Source organism: Phodopus roborovskii, unplaced genomic scaffold, assembly GCF_943737965.1.
Source record: "Phodopus roborovskii unplaced genomic scaffold, PHOROB, whole genome shotgun sequence".
Classification (NCBI taxonomy): domain Eukaryota; kingdom Metazoa; phylum Chordata; class Mammalia; order Rodentia; family Cricetidae; genus Phodopus; species Phodopus roborovskii.
Genome location: NW_026126550.1, coordinates 3827657 through 3847756, shown reverse-complemented (window position 1 = coordinate 3847756; position 20100 = coordinate 3827657). Strand labels below are relative to the sequence as shown.

At 44.3% G+C, this 20100-nt stretch overlaps 1 protein-coding gene across 1 annotated transcript in view; it reads right to left on the bottom strand.

The window, feature by feature from the left end:
- Positions 1-448: 448 nt before the first annotated feature.
- The window catches only part of Tpo (thyroid peroxidase), a 59350-nt gene continuing 39698 nt past the window's right edge, over positions 449-20100 (bottom strand). The window contains exons 10-16 of the mRNA XM_051201272.1: positions 15083-15320; positions 12909-13117; positions 11592-11762; positions 5034-5165; positions 3082-3181; positions 1530-1667; positions 449-473 (exon numbers count right to left, since the gene is read on the bottom strand). Coding sequence (XP_051057229.1) covers positions 449-473; positions 1530-1667; positions 3082-3181; positions 5034-5165; positions 11592-11762; positions 12909-13117; positions 15083-15320 — 1013 coding nt within the window. The remainder of the gene's footprint in view (positions 474-1529; positions 1668-3081; positions 3182-5033; positions 5166-11591; positions 11763-12908; positions 13118-15082; positions 15321-20100) is intronic.

Genomic DNA, 20100 nt, shown 5'->3' with positions numbered 1-20100 from the left:
TTAAGTCTATACAACCAAGGGAAATTTGAAATTTTGATAACAGTGGTCAGTGATTTACCAGAGCGAGATTAACAGCTTATCAGAATTTAAATGATTAATGTTAAAACTCTGAACTTTTATTGTAAGTCTGCCATATAACAGAGAGAGGGAATAGAATTTAAAGCATTCTCAATTTTCACATCCCCTAAAATCACTTTCTTTAGACCTTCACAACTTATGTAAATTTCAAACCTTTTCATTCCATCCAGTCATTTACCATGAGATGCAGGTGGCTGATTACTAAGAACCGTCCTTGCAAAAGCCACTTTCTTTAAAAGCAGTAATAAAAAGTTACACTGAAACTTGTTTCAGTGTGAGTCAAGAAGAGCATCGGTATGGTTTTCACAATAATATAGACAAAGCTGACAGCTCTGGGCTGATACTTACCCAGTAGAGGAGAGATTAGTGGTTAGAGCAGGTAGAAGAGGAGACAGCTGAAGAGGACAAGTTTTTAGGAAAAGGGAGGATTCCAGTAGAGCAGTAGTTCTTAACCTTTAGATTGTAACCCGATTGTAACCCCATTGGAGGTCACATATCAGATATTTACAATTCATCATAGCAAATTACAGTTACGAAATAATAATGAATTTTATGGGGGGAGCATCATCACAACACAAGGAACTATATTAAAGGATTACAGCTTTAGGAAGGTTCAACCTTCCTAATTGAGTGAGATGGGTAAGTTGTCTTAGCAGAGAGATGCTCACATGGAAGGCACCCAAGAGTGTGAAGCAGGCTCCAGGAGCCAGAGGGACCACGAGGATACTTACTGATTGGGCAAGAAGAGACAAATGGTTAAAGTAGGTAGAGGGAAGAATCATCTGAAGAGGCAGACTCTAGAATTTGGAGTCAAATATGGTGGGGGACATAAACCTGCAGAAACAAGTGATTCACATATATTTTAGGAGAATCAAAAAGGTATTGTGGCTGAGCCACTTGGAAGGGCTTATCTATGTCTCTCTCCTGGGTTTCAGCATGAGATGTATAACATGAGGACATGACCACTCCCAGGTATGGTTGAGGGACTTTTTCTTAACTGTAAATAAGAGGGAGGGTACAGATAGAGGCATCTGGAAGAGAGGAGGACCAAGAGAGAGAAGACCCAGAGGGCACATGGCTGAAGTGACAGGGTTATATAGGAAGGAGAAGCTGGGAGGAAGAGAAGCCCATGAGCTGTGAAGAGCTAGGATGCCAGCATGGACTCTGCAGTGGATACTTGCTATGATGGAGGGGACCATGCACTTTGGTATGTTAATAGGCATCACAGTTAGCCACTTGTCTCAATTTGTTTTTAAAAACTAGGTTCAACTTCTGGTAAATTATCAGTCTTTTATAAATAGTTCCAGAAAGAAAGAAACCCAGCATGAGGGAAGTATGGAATAGACAGAGGTCCACATTAAATAGCTGCGTGGAAAGCACCTGTGCACAGCTGCAAGAACCTTAGTGACATCGCCTTAGTGACATCCCTGGGATTGGGGAGACAAACATACACTACCTGTCTGGTGTCTTCAGCTGTAGGCTTGTGTGGTGAAATCCCTTCCTCCTGACTGTTTTTTAATCCTGGCTGGGTGGTCACTCTTGCATTTCCCTCTGTGATCAGCAATGTGGATTTCCTATCAGAATGTGTCCTGTAGATAAGCACATATCTAGTCAGGGCCTGAGTATATCCTACTGCAAACAGTTGTGGAAACAGTAACCATGTCTCTGGACTTAAAGTTAGGGAAATCACTCAGGGGACCACAGAGAATGTCTTCATGGCTGAAGTCATTAACCGGTAGCATACAGCTCCAGGAGTCAGGGTCAGGAGGCGTCCCAGGGCACAGTGGCTAAAAAAGCATTCCTCATAGCTTGTGAAAGTGGCATCCATGCCTGACCTGCCTCATTTAATTTATTATGCTTTTAATTTTTTTTTTTTTGAGACCAGGTTTTACTGTGTGGACCTGGCTGTCCTGGAACTCTCTCTGTAGTCCAGACTGGATTGAAGTCATGCTCCACTACCACCCAGCTCATGCTTTTAATTATTTAAAAAAATGTGTTAATCAAATTGCAATGCCTGTATGGAGACATTTGGTACACACTCTTTTTAATGGCCTGCCATGTTTGCTGCATATAAGCTGTTCTGTGGACATGCAAGGCTACATTACTGTCACACAGCTTATCCACCCTAGGGCTCCCCACTCCCATGTGCATGAATTGGTTAGGTGCTGCTTGAAAGAAAGCCATGTTTTCTTCTACCCGTGGACCTTGGGATGCCTCTGTTTGTACATCTCTTTCCAGTAGAAATCTGGTCACGTGCACAATCCCTCTAGGTCTCTTGCAACGAAAATAATAGGTTTCTGGGAGACTAGTGACTGGTTTAAAGAAATTAAAGTAGGAAGTAGTCCTGGACTCCGTACCAAGTCACCAGAGGGAAGCAGGATGTGTTAATAGTATGTGTGCTTGGGAAAGAATGCTATAAGTCTTTCTTGTAGAGACAGCAGGGGAGGAGGGGGATGGGGAATGGAAGAGCAGAAGTGAAAACCTGACACTTGATCTAATTCAAGCTGGACATAGAAAAGCTGGTGGGCACCATGGTGGGATACTTGTGAGTTGCTTAGTGAAGGATCTTTCCATAATGCCTTAGTTTCCCGAGAACACTTATGTGATGCTCTACACAGTATGGGTGTGTGTCTGTCCCCCACCCTGTCCTATTATTGGGGGGTGCTAATCTTGCTTACTCAGACATCACAGCTGCTTCCTGACTGGTTTCCACGATACTCCATAGTATTTGGTGGGTAGTAACTTCCTCAGCTGGCCATACACCATTTATGTCTGTGGCCTGGGACTTGCCCACTGAATAAGGCCAGCTCTTTCCTGGCTCTGCATTGCCTGACCCACCTTTATTACCTAAATCACACCTGGTAGTCTAGTGTGATTTATAGTGGTCTGTGATAAGTAGGATTGGGCTCTCAACTGCCCTCATAATAATGGAGCTTTGGGAAGAGCCACACCCAGAGGAGAGGAAATGCCCTGTACAGGAAATGGGCAGCAGGAGGGACTTACCATCTGCAAATTACAGTCCATGTGAGACTGGCCAAACCACCAATGAGGAGTGCACCCAGTGCAATTGAGATCCAGGATGCCCGAGGTAGTCTGCCAGAATCTGTAGAGGAGGACATAGTCAGCAGATCTGGCTAGCATGGCTATAGCTCTCCACCTGCCTGGCTCCTAGCACAATTCATGGAGGGAAAGAAAGATTTTTAGATATGTTCTTCCCTGGATGAATCAGAGGTGGGGAGAGCTGGCGGGGCCTGGTTCTTTAACTGGGAGAGAAGTTCAGGTCTAGTGACTGCTACAGTTCTGGGGATGTCCTTCCTTTCTCATCTTGGATGACAGACATTGTGAGCTTTCTGAGTGAGCTGCTTAAGGTTCCTAAAGGAATCAGATGGGACAGGACAATGGGTACACCTGAAGAACATGGCACAGCACTAGAACTGTATTCATATGCATTTGGGATTTGCAAAGATAGTGAGACTCAGCTAAGGTCTAGGGAGGCAGACTGAAGCTCTGCAGTTAGAACTTTTGGGGGAATCTAGGGACAGATGACAAATTTCCCAGTGATCTTTCCAACATAGAGATAAATTGAACCATTCACTGGGAATTAGAGAGTGAAGGGCAGAACCCTTGGACCAGTCTAGTCAGGGGCCAAAGACATCTGGTACTGGAGTCTGAGCAGGTGCTGCTCTCACACCTTCTGTGTTCCTGCCAAGTTCTGAACCCACTGACTTCTTGCAAGGAGCTGTCAGTCTGTGGCCAGTGGCCTTTTCTTCACGTCTCCAGTATCACAGCCTTGTTATTGACTCTTCTGCCAGCCCCTTATCACAAGCTCCCTGGAACTGTTAGAAATCCTCCAGCAGAGAACTGTGTTTTAAATGTCACATACTGTGTCTATCACTGTAAAAGGTGCCATGCCTCTAGAGCTATGAGGACTAGTCCCAGCAAGAGGCTGCAGGAGGGTTAGGCCAGTGCTGGCTAGGGATAATTCTGGGTAAGAGAAGAACCATTGAGGCCTGACATCTTGTACTGGAAACAACAGGGACCTACACCCCAGCTGTTCTCTCTATATGAGATTTAAACATCTCTCAAGGTTTGACCTTCTTGAAAGCTAGAGGCATTGGTACTTTTTATAGCTGACCACTGGGGTTTACATTTGGCAGTTTATCAAGCGAAAACTATCTAGATAGCCTCTGTGTTTGTTTCCTAGGAATTGCCTTACCGAGCCCTCTCTACCCTTCCCCAGCTTGGACTTGGTTGGCATCCCATTAGGCTACCCACTGTGCCTCTGCCTGCACATCAGACTTGGGTTGTGCACCCTGCTTAGCTCTATGAATCCTTTGTGCAGGGTGTGAAACCTCCACACATTTCCCACTCCAGAATTACATAAAGATCATTTTCAGCCCTGGTTTCAAACTTGCAAGGGCCATTGTCCATCATGCATGTTTCTGGAATGTGTGCTTTTTGGTATTAACATATCAATTGAAGAAATTCTGGCTTTAGTGCTAAACATTCAGAGGGGAATGCTGAAGACAACCTGGGCCAAACAAACATCACAATTGTGGACAGGTGCCCTTTAGCTGACTGACAGCATCAGGAGTTGTATTCTGGGTCCTTGAAGCTGTCTCATGGTTCACTGTGGTTGATTTCTTTCTGAATTAACTATCTTGGCTTTATAAAGGTAAAATGCAGACAGAAGCAGCTGCAAATTCTGCTGTACACATTTCTGTAGCACACTTTTTATCTAAAAGGTGTTTCAGACATACTGTTGAAAGCTGACGGGGTACCATTCCCTGAGTTTCTCCTTGTCTACTCACCACTAGGTGGGGTGAGCCTCGGTTTGGCACCTGGGAAGGTCTAGAGCACCCTCTAGGAACATAATGAACGTTTGATAACCTCAAATACAGTATTTTTCTTATTTTAAAGAAACTGGCTAAAGACCTTTCAAGAAAGTCACTCACCTATGCAGGTCCTCTCATCCTCAGCCAGCACATAGGGGTCTGTGCACACACACTGGAAGCTTCCCTTGGTGTTCTTGCACTTTGCAGAGGGGTGGCAAGGTGGGTGTGTCAAATCTGTACACTCATTAACATCTGCAGGAACAATGCAGTCAGGAGTAGGGGAAAAAGAGCCTATGTCCCCAGCCCCATGCAGCAGACTCTCCTTTTCCAGGACAACTACCCCTTGTGTTCAGCCTTCCCAGCTGTATTATCCCCTCCTCTGTGCTTGTAAGTCCCCTCCAAAGCACCCCAGCACTGGTTCTGTGGCCAGGCCCAGCTCACCAGCTCCTGTGGCTCAGGGTTCAGCTGTATCCCTTTGGCTCTTGCTGTCTATGTCCTGTTTACTCTGTCATTCATGCTTCTACCTAGCCTCCGCCATAGCCTTTCCTGCCTCATTGTTACTATGGGCCCAGCTCTGTCACAGTGTGCAGGGCAAACTGTGCTTGTGGAAGGTAATGGATGACAGATGCTATGCCCTTCTCTACTTCTCATTGAACCCTGGGGTTCTTACTCTTACTTTTCCCACATACATTTTCCATAGCTGCCACAAGGAATCACCACAAGCCAAGAACCTCAGAATAGAACCTAGTTTCCTTTCTGTTTTGGAGGCCAAAAGCATAACGAAGGTGTCAGAACACAATGCCCCTCCACAGGCTCTTCCTTTTCCCTTTCCAGAACAATCTGTCAAGATTGTTTTTACATAGGGCCACAACCTGAGATACTGATGATTAGGACTTGAATATATCTTTCTTTGGAACAACAACAGTCAACCTCAGACTCAACATCATCAGTTTGTTCTAAACACAAGTCACACTAGAGGACCAGTGAGTTTGGGACCCATGTACACTCTGGGCTTGCTTCCCTGCAGAGGATTAACCCTGAGGAGTGTGTGACCTGAGAGAAGACTGGTACTTCCTACAAAGCGTAAGAAAAAACATATTCAGGTTGGCCACCTCATTAGAACTCCAGTGCAGCCTGCACGGAGGACGAGGCTGTTGTATGTCTGATAAGATTTTGATATTTGTCAAGAGTAGCAGCTTGTGTCCTCACATCCACTGCTCTGTCTGTCCCTGGAAGCAGACCTAGACATATATGCACTCATCCCTTATACACATGCTGTGTAACAATTATGAAAAGCCACAGACAGGCAGCTTCTCTCCTCTGGAACCCACAGCTTGAACAAGACTTATCACACACACTGTTTTACTCATCACACTATCTGTTTTACATGGATGGGGTTTGAGTACTTTTCCATTGCCATGATGAAACACTGTAACCAAAGCTACTTAAAGAAGGGAGGTTTTCTTTGGGGGGGCTTATTATCTTATCATTCTAGAGGGATAAGAGTCTATCACCATCCAGTGTGGTAGGGAAGTATGGCAGTAGACAGGCATGATGGCTGGAACAATTGAGAGCTCACATCTCATAACACAAGCCACCAAACAGACGACAACTTGGAATGGTGTGAGGCTTTGAACTCTCAAAGCTCACCCACAGTGACATATTCCAACAAGACCACATCTCATGGGCCTCCCCAAATAGTGAAACCAACTGCAGACCAAGTCCTCAAATGCCTAATACTATGGGAGACATCTCACTCAAACCAGTACATTCCACTCCATGGCTCCCATAGGGTCATGCCCATATCATAACACAGAATGATTTAGTCCAACTCCAAAAGTCTCCATAATCTTTGAGTCTTAACATGGTTTAAAAGTCAAATGTTTGGGTCTCTTCTGAGACTCAAAGCAATAAGATTGTAGCCCCTGCCAACTCAAAATGCAAATTGCATGCTTCCAACACATGCTGGCACAGAATATACATTGCCATTGCAAATGGAAAGAATGGGAATGTGGTGTGAAAATAATAGACCAAAGCAAAACAAAAACCCAACATGGAAAATACCAAATCCTGTAGCTCCATGTTTGATGTCAAGAAGCTTTGTCCTTCCAACTTTGGGGCCTGCAAAATTTGCTTCACCCCCAACCCCGGCTGTTTCTACTTCCTCAATGCAGCTCTCTTTGGCAAATCATCATGGCTCTGACATCTGAAACATCTTGGTGCCACCACTGAAATACAAGCTGCATCTTTACAGCTTCATACTATGACCTCTCAGGGCCTCTTGCTTTCTCAGGGACCTTCTTGCTGGGGCTCCTCTGCCACACATTGCCTGAGCTCAGCAGCTCTGAGACTGTGGAGGAAGGTTCCATGACCTATTTACTCCTTTCACTACTCTAAATCTAGCACCATGTGGGTGACACTGCCAAGTCTGGCTACCAACCTGGGATGAACCCTAGAACCTTTAGTCACATATGTAGCAGCTTTTGTTTGTTGTTTCTTCCCAGGCCACTTCCTTTCACAGTCCTTCCCTTAAGACCTCTCCTTGTCTTCCTGTCCCTTTCATCACGAGTCTGGGTTGCAACATTAAGTTTTCTGGTGCTCTTTATCTCTTCAAACTATTTTGCATTCTGCTTTGTCTTACTTTCTCATTTTCATTGTAGACATGCATGAGAGTGATTACTAATCATCATTTAAGAGAGTCAGTACTAGGATGTCTTAAATTTGTCGACAAATGAATTAAACCATTGCTTTTAAATTTAGCCAGAGGCAAGTTTGTAAGACAACAGCAGAACCCAGCCACAATTTTGCCAAAATCTCACAACAATATCATTTTCATCTAGAATCTATTGAGATGGGCCCCCAAAGTTCACATAGCTTTCATCACTATTAACTTCCAATGGCCTACTAGGAAGGTCATTAGGCTCTACTGCAGTATTAAAACACTTTTCTAGTCCAAAGTTCCAGAATTTTCTGCATTCCTCCAAAAGCCAACATGATCATGTCTGTCACAGCAATAACCCACTTCCTAGTTTTAACATGTATATTCATTACTCATACTACTGTAATAAAATATCAGTCAAGGCAACCTATAGAAAAGGGTTTAGTTGGATTGATTCCAGATGGAATAGTTCATCATGGCAGGGTGGCTGGCATAGCAGCAGGCAGACATGGATGCTGGAAGAGCTGAGAGCTTACATCTTGAGCCACAAGCATCAAACAGAGAGCAAACTTGGAATGTCACAAGATTTGGAACTCTAAAAGCTTGTGCCTGTTGACATTCTTCCACCAAAGCCACATCTCCTAATTTTCCCTGAATGGCACGGCCAACTGGGGACCAAATACTCAAATGCCTGGGAGTATAGGTTTTAACTCGCTCAGTACCCAAGATAGATTCTAGGTACTAAATGGGATTTGAACAGAGAAGGTAAAGTCATCTCTTTGATTCCCTATGTTAAATAGTTAAGCTTGTAGTCCTTCCTTCTATGGTGAAATCACCTGAATACGCACACTGGCTGGAGCTCAGTTAGATACACATTCATGCCAATTTACAACAAAAATATTTAGTCTCTATCATTCTTTGAAGATATATTTTGTTTCCTTGTGATTCCTTCTTTGTAGTTAGAGGTAAGAGTTAGTGAAGACATCTGTATATATAAACACATCTGTACCTAGATTTCCTTGATGCACCTTCATGATTTGCATATGAGAATATTATAAAAACAAGGCAGAAAAAGTGGATTTGTAATCATCAAATGAGCAGTCTCCCTTCCCTCTTGCATCTTGCTCTGCAGATACAGCTGCATTTATGAAGTCTCGGGCCTGCCACACTTTTTTCGAGCTCATGAAGACTTTCATCTATGTAACACATGCAACTAGAATGGATTCTCATCAAGCATGCCACCCTGTCAGTTGTTCAGTGGTGTTTCTTAGGTGACTTGCTTTTATATAGTACTAGCAAATGCTCCCTAATATATTCAGCATGGTATTTCATGGTGTGCCTACATTCACTGTTGTAAGGGTACTAGGCCTTGTTCTTAATGTTGTACATTCATTTATTTAAATGGGCAGCCAATGAGTTGCATCACATGACCATTCCCACTGTCCATTGGAAGGGTTGGAGGCAGGAGTAAGCTGAGTGACCTCAACGGGCATAGCAATTAGCTATTCTGGTATGAAGCTGCAGAGTTACTGTACCAAGGGAAGAGGACATGGTCAGTGCCCCTCAGTGGGTGCCTCACCCTTAACACATGTGGCTTTGCAGTGTCTTATGGACAGTACCAAGTCAGTTTCAGAGCTGTTGGCCCTAAAAAGGCTGCTGGCCTGCAAAGAGGATGTCATTTCTTGTGGTCATAGAGTATACATTATGAGCTCACTGTGTGTTGAGGCCATGCCACTTGATGTCCTTACCATATCTGGGCAGCTCAGAAATTAAGCAGATGGCCACTAAGTCTTTGGTACCTGTTTATCACTGTACCTACAATTTCCTTACCTTTAGGGAGCCAGGGACTGCTAAAGTGGAAAGTCAGGATAAAAACAGCTGGAGGGTGTGGTCTGGGGACAGGAAAATGATTTCTATGACATAAAACTGTCGAGTGGAAGCAGAAGGGGCATGCTGCTCTCAAGAGTTCGGTGGAGAGGAGCCCTGTTAAGTCAGTGATTAGCTCAAGTAGAGTGAGGACATGTAGAATTTCCCTTAGCAAAGCTTTCCTTTGCAGCTGTAAATCCTAAAACAAACAGCCCGAATGTATATAGAAGATTAGGTTTTTAGACTACACGAAGTAAGGTATACAAGCTCAGAGCTCACCACACCAGGGCTGGACAGCTGTGGAACACCATTGTGTCAGAACCTAAGGCTCACTCCAGGAGAGAGAAATAGTAACCCTGGTGAAGTAAGCATTTGTTGTTTGTTTGATTTCTAAACCTAACAGCATGGAGGCTTCCGGATTTGTCATAATGTTAATGAAGATTAACTACAGGATGTGATAGCTCAGAGTGATCTAAGTAGCAGTTGTCAGAAACAATGCATGCACATCTATGTCGCCACTTCATAGAACAGCTGGGCTCCTGTCACTCATTCTGTGGGTATTCTATCTTGTGGCAGAGAATCTCTGATGGACTCATCAGTGACAAAGAAAGTCCTTTGCCTTGTTCCCTGGCACACTATTGCTCATGATTAGACCCAGAAGAGAACTGGGGAGCCTGGGCTCTGGGCCTTCACAGCCCACTTTCTACTGCTACTAGTCTGGGAGAGTGGGACTGTGGGTTTACAACCAGGTTTCCAGCCCAGGTGGGTGTTTTATGACAATAGCCTCCATCGCTTCCATCAGTAGCAGCCTTTGCACCTGTTGATTCTGGGTGGCTCACTTGCTGCCAGCTATTTTCCTAGTTCTCTTCCTTATTCTTCTGTCTCAGGCTGCAGCTATGCACAGGGGGATGGGGTGGACCCAATGTGACAGGAGTCAGCCATGGCTATGGCTGAGACTTGGCCTTCTGCCCCTTTACTGCTCAGGGTTTAGAAGTATAGATCATTGCAACCCTTGAAGAATGAAGCATTTTGGATTCCAATGTTGAAATGAAATGTTCATCCTTGTGGCAAAGAAGATGTAAAACTAAAGGTCACCCTCTGACACTGGGCATGGGAAGCTCAGAGGTGTCTGTCAGATTAAAAATGCTATACAGAGTCATACCACCTTTTCACTGCTCAAAACACAATCAAACAAAAACCTTTGGATTTTTATCTCTGCTTGCACACCAGTCAAGTTTTTTCATGACATCATCTCTGCATTCAGACTTTTGCTAAATGTATGCCACAGCAAAGAGGCCATGGCTGGCTCTGGGACTACTTAGTATGCAGGGTAGGTCTTTCATCCAGGAGTCTATTATTCATGTGACCGCTGGATATTGAGTCCAGTAACACATCTTCCTAAAAGCAGGCCTCCTGGGTCTTTTCCCACTGCCCCCTGCCCCTTTCAGAAGAATTACCTACAGAAGGATGATTTTATGTAAAATAGCTACTGTATCACTAAGTCTCATTAGCAGGGGGACTAGAGCCCAGTCTTATTCTTTCTCACAGACTTGTCTCTTTGCAGGTAAAACCCAGAACACAGGCTCTTCCACCAGAGCCAGACACTCTTGCTAACTTTCCTAGCATCTTGGGCAAAATAACCTGCTTTGCACAGTCACAAGATGGAAGTGGAAGCCAGGAGAGTCCTTACAGCAGGGCCTAAAAGTGTCCATTTCTTTCTGCTCTCCTATTACTGGATGTGGGAAGGATTGGGAAGTGATTCCCTGAGCATGAGGAGACTAAGAACACAGCTGAGAAGGTGATGCTCAAAGGGGGTCCCAGTTCTGAGTCTTTCTATGGCTGCCTGGAGTTAGAACCGGCAAATGGGTTCTCTCAGTCCCATAACCTTGTCTAGAACTAACTGCTCCTTTTCTTTTCACCTTGCCAAAATCACCACAAGCCAGATTTGAAGGGACTGTCTCCACGTTTTGCCATCTGAAGAAAGCTATGGATTGTGGCCACCAGAGGGGGTGTCTTCTCCTGCTGTGCCAGAACAGCTCTAGGGATACACCTGTGCTCAGAAAAATGTTTTGGTGAAGAATTTGATCCCCTTTGGGGAAACACAGATTGTTTTGTAATTGCTGTTAACCTCCACACTATGTGGCACCACTGACCTTTACAGACAGGAGGCTCAGAGTCCCATCCATCCCGGGTGCATGTGACCTGCTCCTTGCCTTGCAGCTTGTATCCATGGAGACAGGAATATACCAGTACCAGCTTCCCGGATTCTTCACAGTGCACAAAGTTCCCATTGTCCACCTTGTCTGGGAAGACACACTTGTCATCTGTGGAATGTTGGAAGGTCAAAATTCAGCGAAGCCACAATAAAGACTTGAGATTACCAGTCCTGCTGTGGGTTGAGCTGTACCCTTCAATTAAATCTTTACTTCCCATCACCTCCGAGCCCCTGTGAGCATGTACAACATGTGTCCCTATGTTTCTTCTGGCAAATGGGTCCAGGCCCTGGAGAAGTACCTGCCATGGAGCTAATTCTTTAGCTCCTACTTTAAGCCAAGACATACATGGCACAAAGCTGATATCATATAGATGAAAGAATAAATACTTTGTGCAGTTGAAAAAATTCCTCGGATGGTAAACTGCTTGCTATGTAATTGTGAGGACCAGAATTTAGATGCCCAGAACCCACACATAAAGGCTGAATGGGCATGGCACTCTGACCAGAACACAGGAGGCAAAAACGAGGAATTCCTAGAGCAACCTGGCTAGCCAGACCAGCCAGTTCTAGAATCAGTGGGAGACCCTGCCTCAAAAATGTATGAAGAGATCAAGGACACTCAATGTCAACTTCAGGCCTCCAGACACATGTGTGCACAAATGTGTGCCCAAATACATGCAAGCATGAATGCATGCATACACATAAATGTGCATACATGCAAAAAGAATGTTTTGTGTCAGTGGTAATTCATGAGGTATTATTTAGTCTGTCCTAAGTATAGGATTAAAGCCAAGGTGAGAGCATTTACCTTGCTAATTAAATCTCAGGAAGCTGTAGGTCCCTGATCAATCTTACATCTTTTACACAGTCAAGTGTCAATCACTACTTAAATGAGAGCTCGTCTGCTGCTTGTCAGCCAGGAGGATGGAGTCAGCAGGATCCCAGGAGACTCTGTAAGCACCTATGGTGGCCAGAGCTCCATAGTGCTGTTGGAATCTCATGGGTACAGAGCCCATGACAGAGAAGGATAATCTGGGGTTGCCAGTGCCAAGGCTCAGCAGGGAGTGCAGGTCTGTCAACTGTTGCAGACCTCTGGTCCAACTCTTAGTTCTCCCTGGGGTGCTACCATACCACAAGAGAAGACAAGGCTCAGTCTCACCAGTACTCTCTCAGGAACACAGGGTTGAATTCTGCCTTTTTGAAAGGTTGAACTGACTTGAGTGTCATGGTAAAATGACAAGAGGCTCAGAGTTACCTCGTGGGAAGGTCTCCTTCCACACTTCAAGGTCCATGCTAGGGATATCTTCACAGGACTCAAAGTCCTGAGGGAATTTTCCAGTACGGAAGGCATCCACAGGTACCCTGGTGAGGCCAGTATTGTCACAGATGATCCGTGGTAGTGAATGCTTTTCCAGTTCCTGCCTCTGAGCATCCGTGAAGACATGGCTGTTTTCCCACCAAAACCTGCATAGGAGAGGGACATGAGTAGGATCTAGTGCTACTTCTGTTTCCTGATACACCCAACATTACCATGCAGAAACCTGTTTGAGGTTGACCACAGCATCCAGGGCCTGTGAGAATAAGGTATTGTAGGAGAAAAGGAGGAGGAGGAGCCAGTCTGTGGGATGGGCTATCTGCAGGGCAGCATGAGCTGACCAACTTGTAGAGGAATGGTTACACTGTGCCTTTATGGGTGGTACAGGCAGTACAACCACAAAGTCAGCCACAGGAAGAGGTGCCATTCAGTCCAAGTGTTGTCCTTACCTCCAGGCCAGGGTCAGCAAAGAGGGAAAATGATGTTAGTTGTTCCAAGATTATGCATATCATGGACAAAGACCCAATTTCCCACAGCCCTTTACCATCTCCCTTCCTACTTGGGAACACATTTCCTTAGGTTGTGAGAAGGAACTGAAATCTGCAAAAGGACTTGGGCAGCACAAGAAGGGGTCTCCTCTATATCAGTTGGCTGACTGAAGTGTTGGAGACATTCAGTCATAAACATTAGAGTGAAGAACCATTGCATCACTCCAGCATCTGCCACAGGGTCTTGGACTTTGCTGTCCGAGACCATGTCATACTCAAGGGAGTACAGGAAATGACTTGCCTCCAAAGCTTGTGTCTTTTCATTCCCTCGTTATGTCAAGCCACATGGTTTTTTATAAAGAGATAATCTCAAGGGAGATAAAAAAATTCCCCAGGATTTCTTCCAGTTGTCTCATCTCTGTGAAATGCTGTGTCCCTGAAATTAATGGCAACATTTCTAGCAAAGGTAAGGAGAGAATCCTAAGGCTGTGTCTAAAAGCTGAGGCACCTTTGAAAAGCAATCTTATAGGGAGAGAGGGATGGATGGAGGCAGGCAGAAAGAGAATCTACTATGGGTAGATTAAAAAACAAAACAAAATAAATGCTTACTTGTTTTTTTTTTCTTCATGTTTCCATAATTCTAATGTTTCACTTCACATTTCTCTGATCACTATCTGGTGTCAGCTCATGAGGTGCACAGATAATGCACCTGCTTCTCTAACCCCTTCGAGGGAGTTCAAAATTCTAGACGGAAATGGAAGTAGGAGCACTTGCAAGGTCAGGCAGGAGCCTCAGATAACTGTGTGGAGGCATAGTGGGTATTGGAAATGAGTCTGTTTAGCCACAGGCCAGCTGGGTATCAGCTAGGACCCACATTTACATCAAGGCTGGTATACATGTCCAGTGTCAACCGTGTTAGCGAATGGCCAAAGATGGAAACTATAGCTTGTTACAGTTTGCATTTTGTTATGTGCCTTCTCATCCACATGACTAGAAATATGGGAAAATGACAGTAATATTTCTAAGTGAACAGAATCTTATGTATGTCTTATGATCCTTTTGTTTGGTGTCAGCATTGTTTTAGAGTCAGGAATGTTATGTTTGACAGTCAACCTGCCCAGGGTCACATAAGCACTTAAGCCCAGATCCAGCTGAACCATAGAAACCTTATGTAGAACACTGTTGGGGACCATCACCATCCTCACAACCTCAGGTATCTGACAGAGAAGATTACTTCCTCTTAAAGAAATAAACAGTATGTTCAGCAGAACATTCCAAGGCACAGGCTTGCTGTTTCACAGCCAGCTAAAGAATAGCTTAGGGCTATCTCTCCTGCCCAATTAACAGCCAATTACAGGTTAGCTAAACAACTTAGGGCATTCCTTCTACTGACCTTCTTATTCTGCCTACGTGCCAGTGCCCATGCACTGGTTACATGCAAGCCCCCACTCACATCCTGCCCACAGTCCTATATAAGCCTCCCCTGAGGAAATTTGTCAGCTTGATCATATTATTGTCTTGCTGTCCATTCTTCACATTCCATATTCTTCTAGGAGTTCCCTGGTTCATTGTTGACTGCCTCGCGGGTCGGGGCAGAACACAGAGAGACTTTCCAGAGGTACTTACCTGTCTCCATCCCTCAGGGCTTTCATTTGTTTCCCAATGATGCATGCAAACAGAGGACCAGTACGGGCCCCTGGTAGGAAGTCTTCAGCTAGGCCTCCCAACCAGACGTCAATGTTGTCTGTGTGCTTGTACAAGTCCATTATCTTATTGACCACGCTTCTGTTGGTAATGGCCCTGTTCAGTTCAGTTGGTGTTTCCAGGCGTGACAAGTCACAGAACTCTCTCCATTCATTGTAGCCTGCCCAAGAAAATGAGGATAGGTCTGTTTTTACAGGGACTTAATGTTTACCAGTCTGCTGACCCCTGGAAGCTGGAGCTGCAGAGATACAGGCCTGTCTGTCATTCCCTGCTGAGGAGTGACCATTGTGTCATTGTGGAATTCAACAGTACAAAACATGAAGTGTAAGGAGTATGGCTTTTCCTCCCACAGCCAGTCTTGTCCCACAGCCACACCAGCCCCAATTAACACACAGAGACTCTGTATTTGATATAATCCTGTTGGCCAGTTACTTGTTTCTTATCGGCTAGCTCTATCTTAATTATTAACCCATTTCTATGTATTTCCACATGGTCTTACCGAGAGCGGAGGAATGGCAGTCATAACAGAGACTCTGTATATGATATAGTCCTGTTGGCCAGTTACTAGTTTCTTATCGGCTAGCTCTGTGTTAATTATTAACCCATTTCTATGTATTTCCACGTGGTCTTACCAGCAAGAGGCAGCTGGTGGTTCTAGTCTCTCCAGACTCTCCATGTTGACCCTCCTTACTACTTCCTCTTTCCTCCTTGTCTCCTAGTCCCTCCTATCTTCCTTTCCTATTGGCCAACAGTGCTTTATTCATTAACCAGTATGAGAAACATATACAGAATGACATCTCCCATCAATGAAGCATAGATTTGGAGTTCTTATAAAGACCTTATTTTGGGGTGAATTAGGATAGAAAGGGTATCAAATTAAGAAACTTTAGTGGATTCATACTATTACTGACTTAGGCTTCTAGTTAATTAAGGTGACAAATCACAGCCTCTTCAGAGCTATTGATGCTCCAGAAGGACACTGAGAGCTCATGGAGAACAAGAGTACACATGTGCACACACATACTCTTACACTCACACACATACTCTTACTCACACACATGTACTCTTACACACACACTCTCTTACACTTATACATGAACACACATAGACACTCTTATACACACTCAGACACTCTCTTACATACACCACACACATGGAATATGTATATGTACATGCCTATCTTCCCTTGTCTGACTGTTTCTAATATTGTAGATTCTTCCATGGCAAAGCCCTGCCCTGGCCTCATGGCACTAACATGTCTCACTATCTCATTGTGTCTAGATGCCACACTCTGGCAGTGCTGGGCTGCTTTATCCAGTGGACACATCATCTGATCTTACAATATCCTCCTTGTGGATACTACCTTTGCCCTCATCTTCCTCTGTAAAGAGTAAGGATTTGAACATGCAGTCCTATTTGCTTGCAGGAGACAAATATAGGAGACTGCTGGACCTTGTCAAGTCAGGGTAAGACAGCTTTTCTATTTCCCTGCTGTTGTTGTGGTCAAGTACTCTTGGCCTTAGCCAAAACTGGATGTACCAGCGTTGCTGTGAGATCTTGGGTGACTGTCCAGGTAGCCTGCTGTTTCTTTCCTCGCTGCACCTTTTGGAAGTTGCCTAGCCACACTTCCTGTCTACCCTAGTATAGTTATTTTCCTTCTCAGGTCTTGAAGAGGTTGGAGATTAAACTATCACAACAATTATTCTCTCTTTCTAGTTAGGTATATTAGGTACTAGACTTAAGTTTTCCAGCTTAGGACAACTCTATTGTAAACTCCGTTTTGCCTTCACCCTAGGACTAGATATGTAGGTCGTTTTGTTCTCGATTTTCCTTTCCTTAGAGCACCCTTGTTATTCACTGTTTTGTATAGTTTTGTATAAAGCCTAAATCTTTTCTTTAGACTAAAAGGGGAATTGTAGTGGGATATTTACTTTGTCTCCTTCTGTGGCACTGACCACACACATTGGGGGGGTGGAGCCAGGGGCGGAAGTGACCTGGGGAACTAGGTTGGAGGAGGTGCAGGAGAGTGCTCTCTGGCCAGCCACATGGGGGCAGGAGGACTTCCAGAGGAATTCTTGGAAGCAGGAACCTGTTGGTGTTCACCTGTCTATGTTGTGAGTTATTTCTCCCTGAATAAACATCTGTTCTTAATTGTTTATCCTGATCCTTATTAAACAGCGATATTCCTCTTCTGGACTTCCTCCATAAGTCTCTCTTTTTCCTGACACTGATGGGACTCAGCAGGCAGTGCAGTTCCTTGTCATTCCCTTTGCCTGTCCATTCTGTCATCTGCATCCCATTGGGGTCTGCCTTGTTTTATCTCCACGGCCTTCCACATCTTGACCTTCAACAGATATTGCATAAACACACACAAGAAATACCCCAAGGACCAGGCCAGGTTTCGACAGAGGTAACCAAGTCATTAATGGGATAAAAACTCTGGGAACTCATAGTGAACCCCATGTGTGGATAAAGTAGAATCTGAAGAAATGATCTTGTATCTTCTGGGTAGTCTAAGAAGGGATAATAGAGGGAAAAGAGCCTTGCTGAGCTATGGAATGGGTATTGGGAGCTGCTACAGGGAGCAACATGGAGGCAGCAGTTTACAGTAATAAAAGACAAAGTTAAGAGAAATCACCAGTGAGAATTTAAAAGCTGGTTTGTGAATGCTGCCATCCAATGGTAGTCAATCCTCAATGATGGCAGCACTGCCTCCATTCTGATTCAGGTAAGGCTGGTGTCTGATTAATGTAGTCTCTCTCTCTCTCTCTCTCTCTCTCTGTGTGTGTGTGTGTGTGTGTGTTTGTGTGTATGTGTGTAAGTGTGTGTGTGCACTTTGATGCAAATAAGCATCATACTACCTTTCTCAGAGCCATGACTCCTGAGCTTCCTGGCCAACAAGACTGTTCTACCTCAACTCAAAGTCTGCTGTACACAGCTGGACCAGGTGAGTGATAAATAATTGGCAAGTCCCCTCCTAGTTCTCTAATTCCAGATGGGTCACCTCAGTTATCTTTTTCAGCAGCCATCTGGCAAGATGACAGCCTCCTCCTTTCCTGCCTCTCCAGTTCCCATGACATTCCCACTTCATCAAAGTCTGCTTTAGGACAGACCTCCCAGATTCTGTAATCTCATGACAAGTAAAATAAAATCAGTAAATTTGATTTATATAAAACATATATTCCCACTGCTTGCCACAGAGGTTTGGGAATATAGAAGTTACTTCACTAAATCTGAAGGATCAATTACATTCAGGATAATTGAAGCACAAAGAGTGAGTGAATTATACTCAGAAATTGGGAGAGAAAGTTTTCAGGGGTCATGAGCAGCAGACACATGTTTCCACAGCTAAGAGAAGTAAGGGCACCTAGAGTTCAGGGTGAAACACAGAAAGTGTGTGGTTTTCCAACACAAGCAGAAAGGACCCTTTTCTATATCTTCCAAGTATATACTTGCTCTTCACATCCAAGTGGCTACAATCCTTTTGAAGGCTGTGGTGAGGGATGATACAGAAGGATGCACCAACTTTACTCTGCAATCACAGCTTCAGAATAGCAGCCACAGTAATAACACCTACATCTAGGGCTTTTTCTGCTGTGTATACATAGGGTAGAGGATACCAGGCACTGGCCCTGTGAGTGATTGGGTTAGACAAAGCATCAATGTAGTGGTTCCTGAGGAACCCTGGTGCTCAGACTTCTCTGGTAGGGACTCCATCGGGGTCCTGGAAGAGACTGCAGTTATGTAGTTGAATGCCCTTTGAAGACTGGGACTTGTCCCCAGAGCATACAAGGAAACCTATCAGAAAAGACATCTCAAGTGCAAATCACAGAAAGGGACACAGACTCTTCTGTGGAGCTCAAAGGGTGCAGGGGAGTCAGTTTGTATGCAGATAAGTAGTTACTTACAGGCCTGGTACATGCCTATAATTCCAATTACTTAGGAGGCTGAAGCATAGGATCATGAGTTTGAAGCTAGCCTGAGCAACATAGCAAAACCTCATCTTAAGCACAAAAACCAGTCAACCAACCAACCAACCAACCAATCAATCAAACAACAACAACAACAAAAAACCCCACAAATCTATTCCACTGAAGCTGGCAGTGCAAGAAATTTGTGGTGTATTTCACTTCATACCAGACTCTGGATCAGATATTCCTTCCCTCAGCACATTTTGTGGGAACTCATTCAACCAATAGGTTTTGAGATACCTGCCCCTTTGGGGCATGGGTCTCAGATAACAACCTGTGAGCTTTCCCAGGCTCTTGGGTAGTAGTTGTGGATCAGGACACAGTTTCCTGCACCTCCAGGGGCAGAAGACTGAGCTGGAGGCTTTACCTTCATTGTCTGAGTGATTCCCCAATAAATACCTGACTTCCCTTTATTCAGGGCTCTTGTGGACTCCCTCGATACATCCTCATTTGGTGCCCATGGTCCTGAGATTAAAAGTCTCATGCTCTACTGACTGAGCTACTTGGGCCCTCTAGCACAAGGAAATGATGAAATTGATTGGCTATTAATAGAAAATGTTCTGGAGGCCTCAGAATTTCATTTTAAAACACCATTTCAATAGTAGAGGTTTAAAAAAGGATTTCTCCATCACTTGGCAGCAAGCCAAGGAAATCATAAAAAAATTGTTCTACTTGTTCCTTCTATAACCAAACTCCTCTACCTGCAGGAAGTAACCCTGAAGATATGCAAAGAAATAAAATTTGGCAAATGCATGTGTTTCATTTTTCAGAATTTGGAAAATTAAAATATGTACACCATACAATAGACACATTTTCAGGATTTCAAGGGGCAACAACTTTGAGCTCTGAAAGGACTGATTGTGCAATTACACACATATTAGAAGTAATGGCTGTCATGGGTATACCTGCACAAATTAAAACTAACGATGTTCCAGTATACAACTCTAGTAACATGAAATGGTTTTTTAA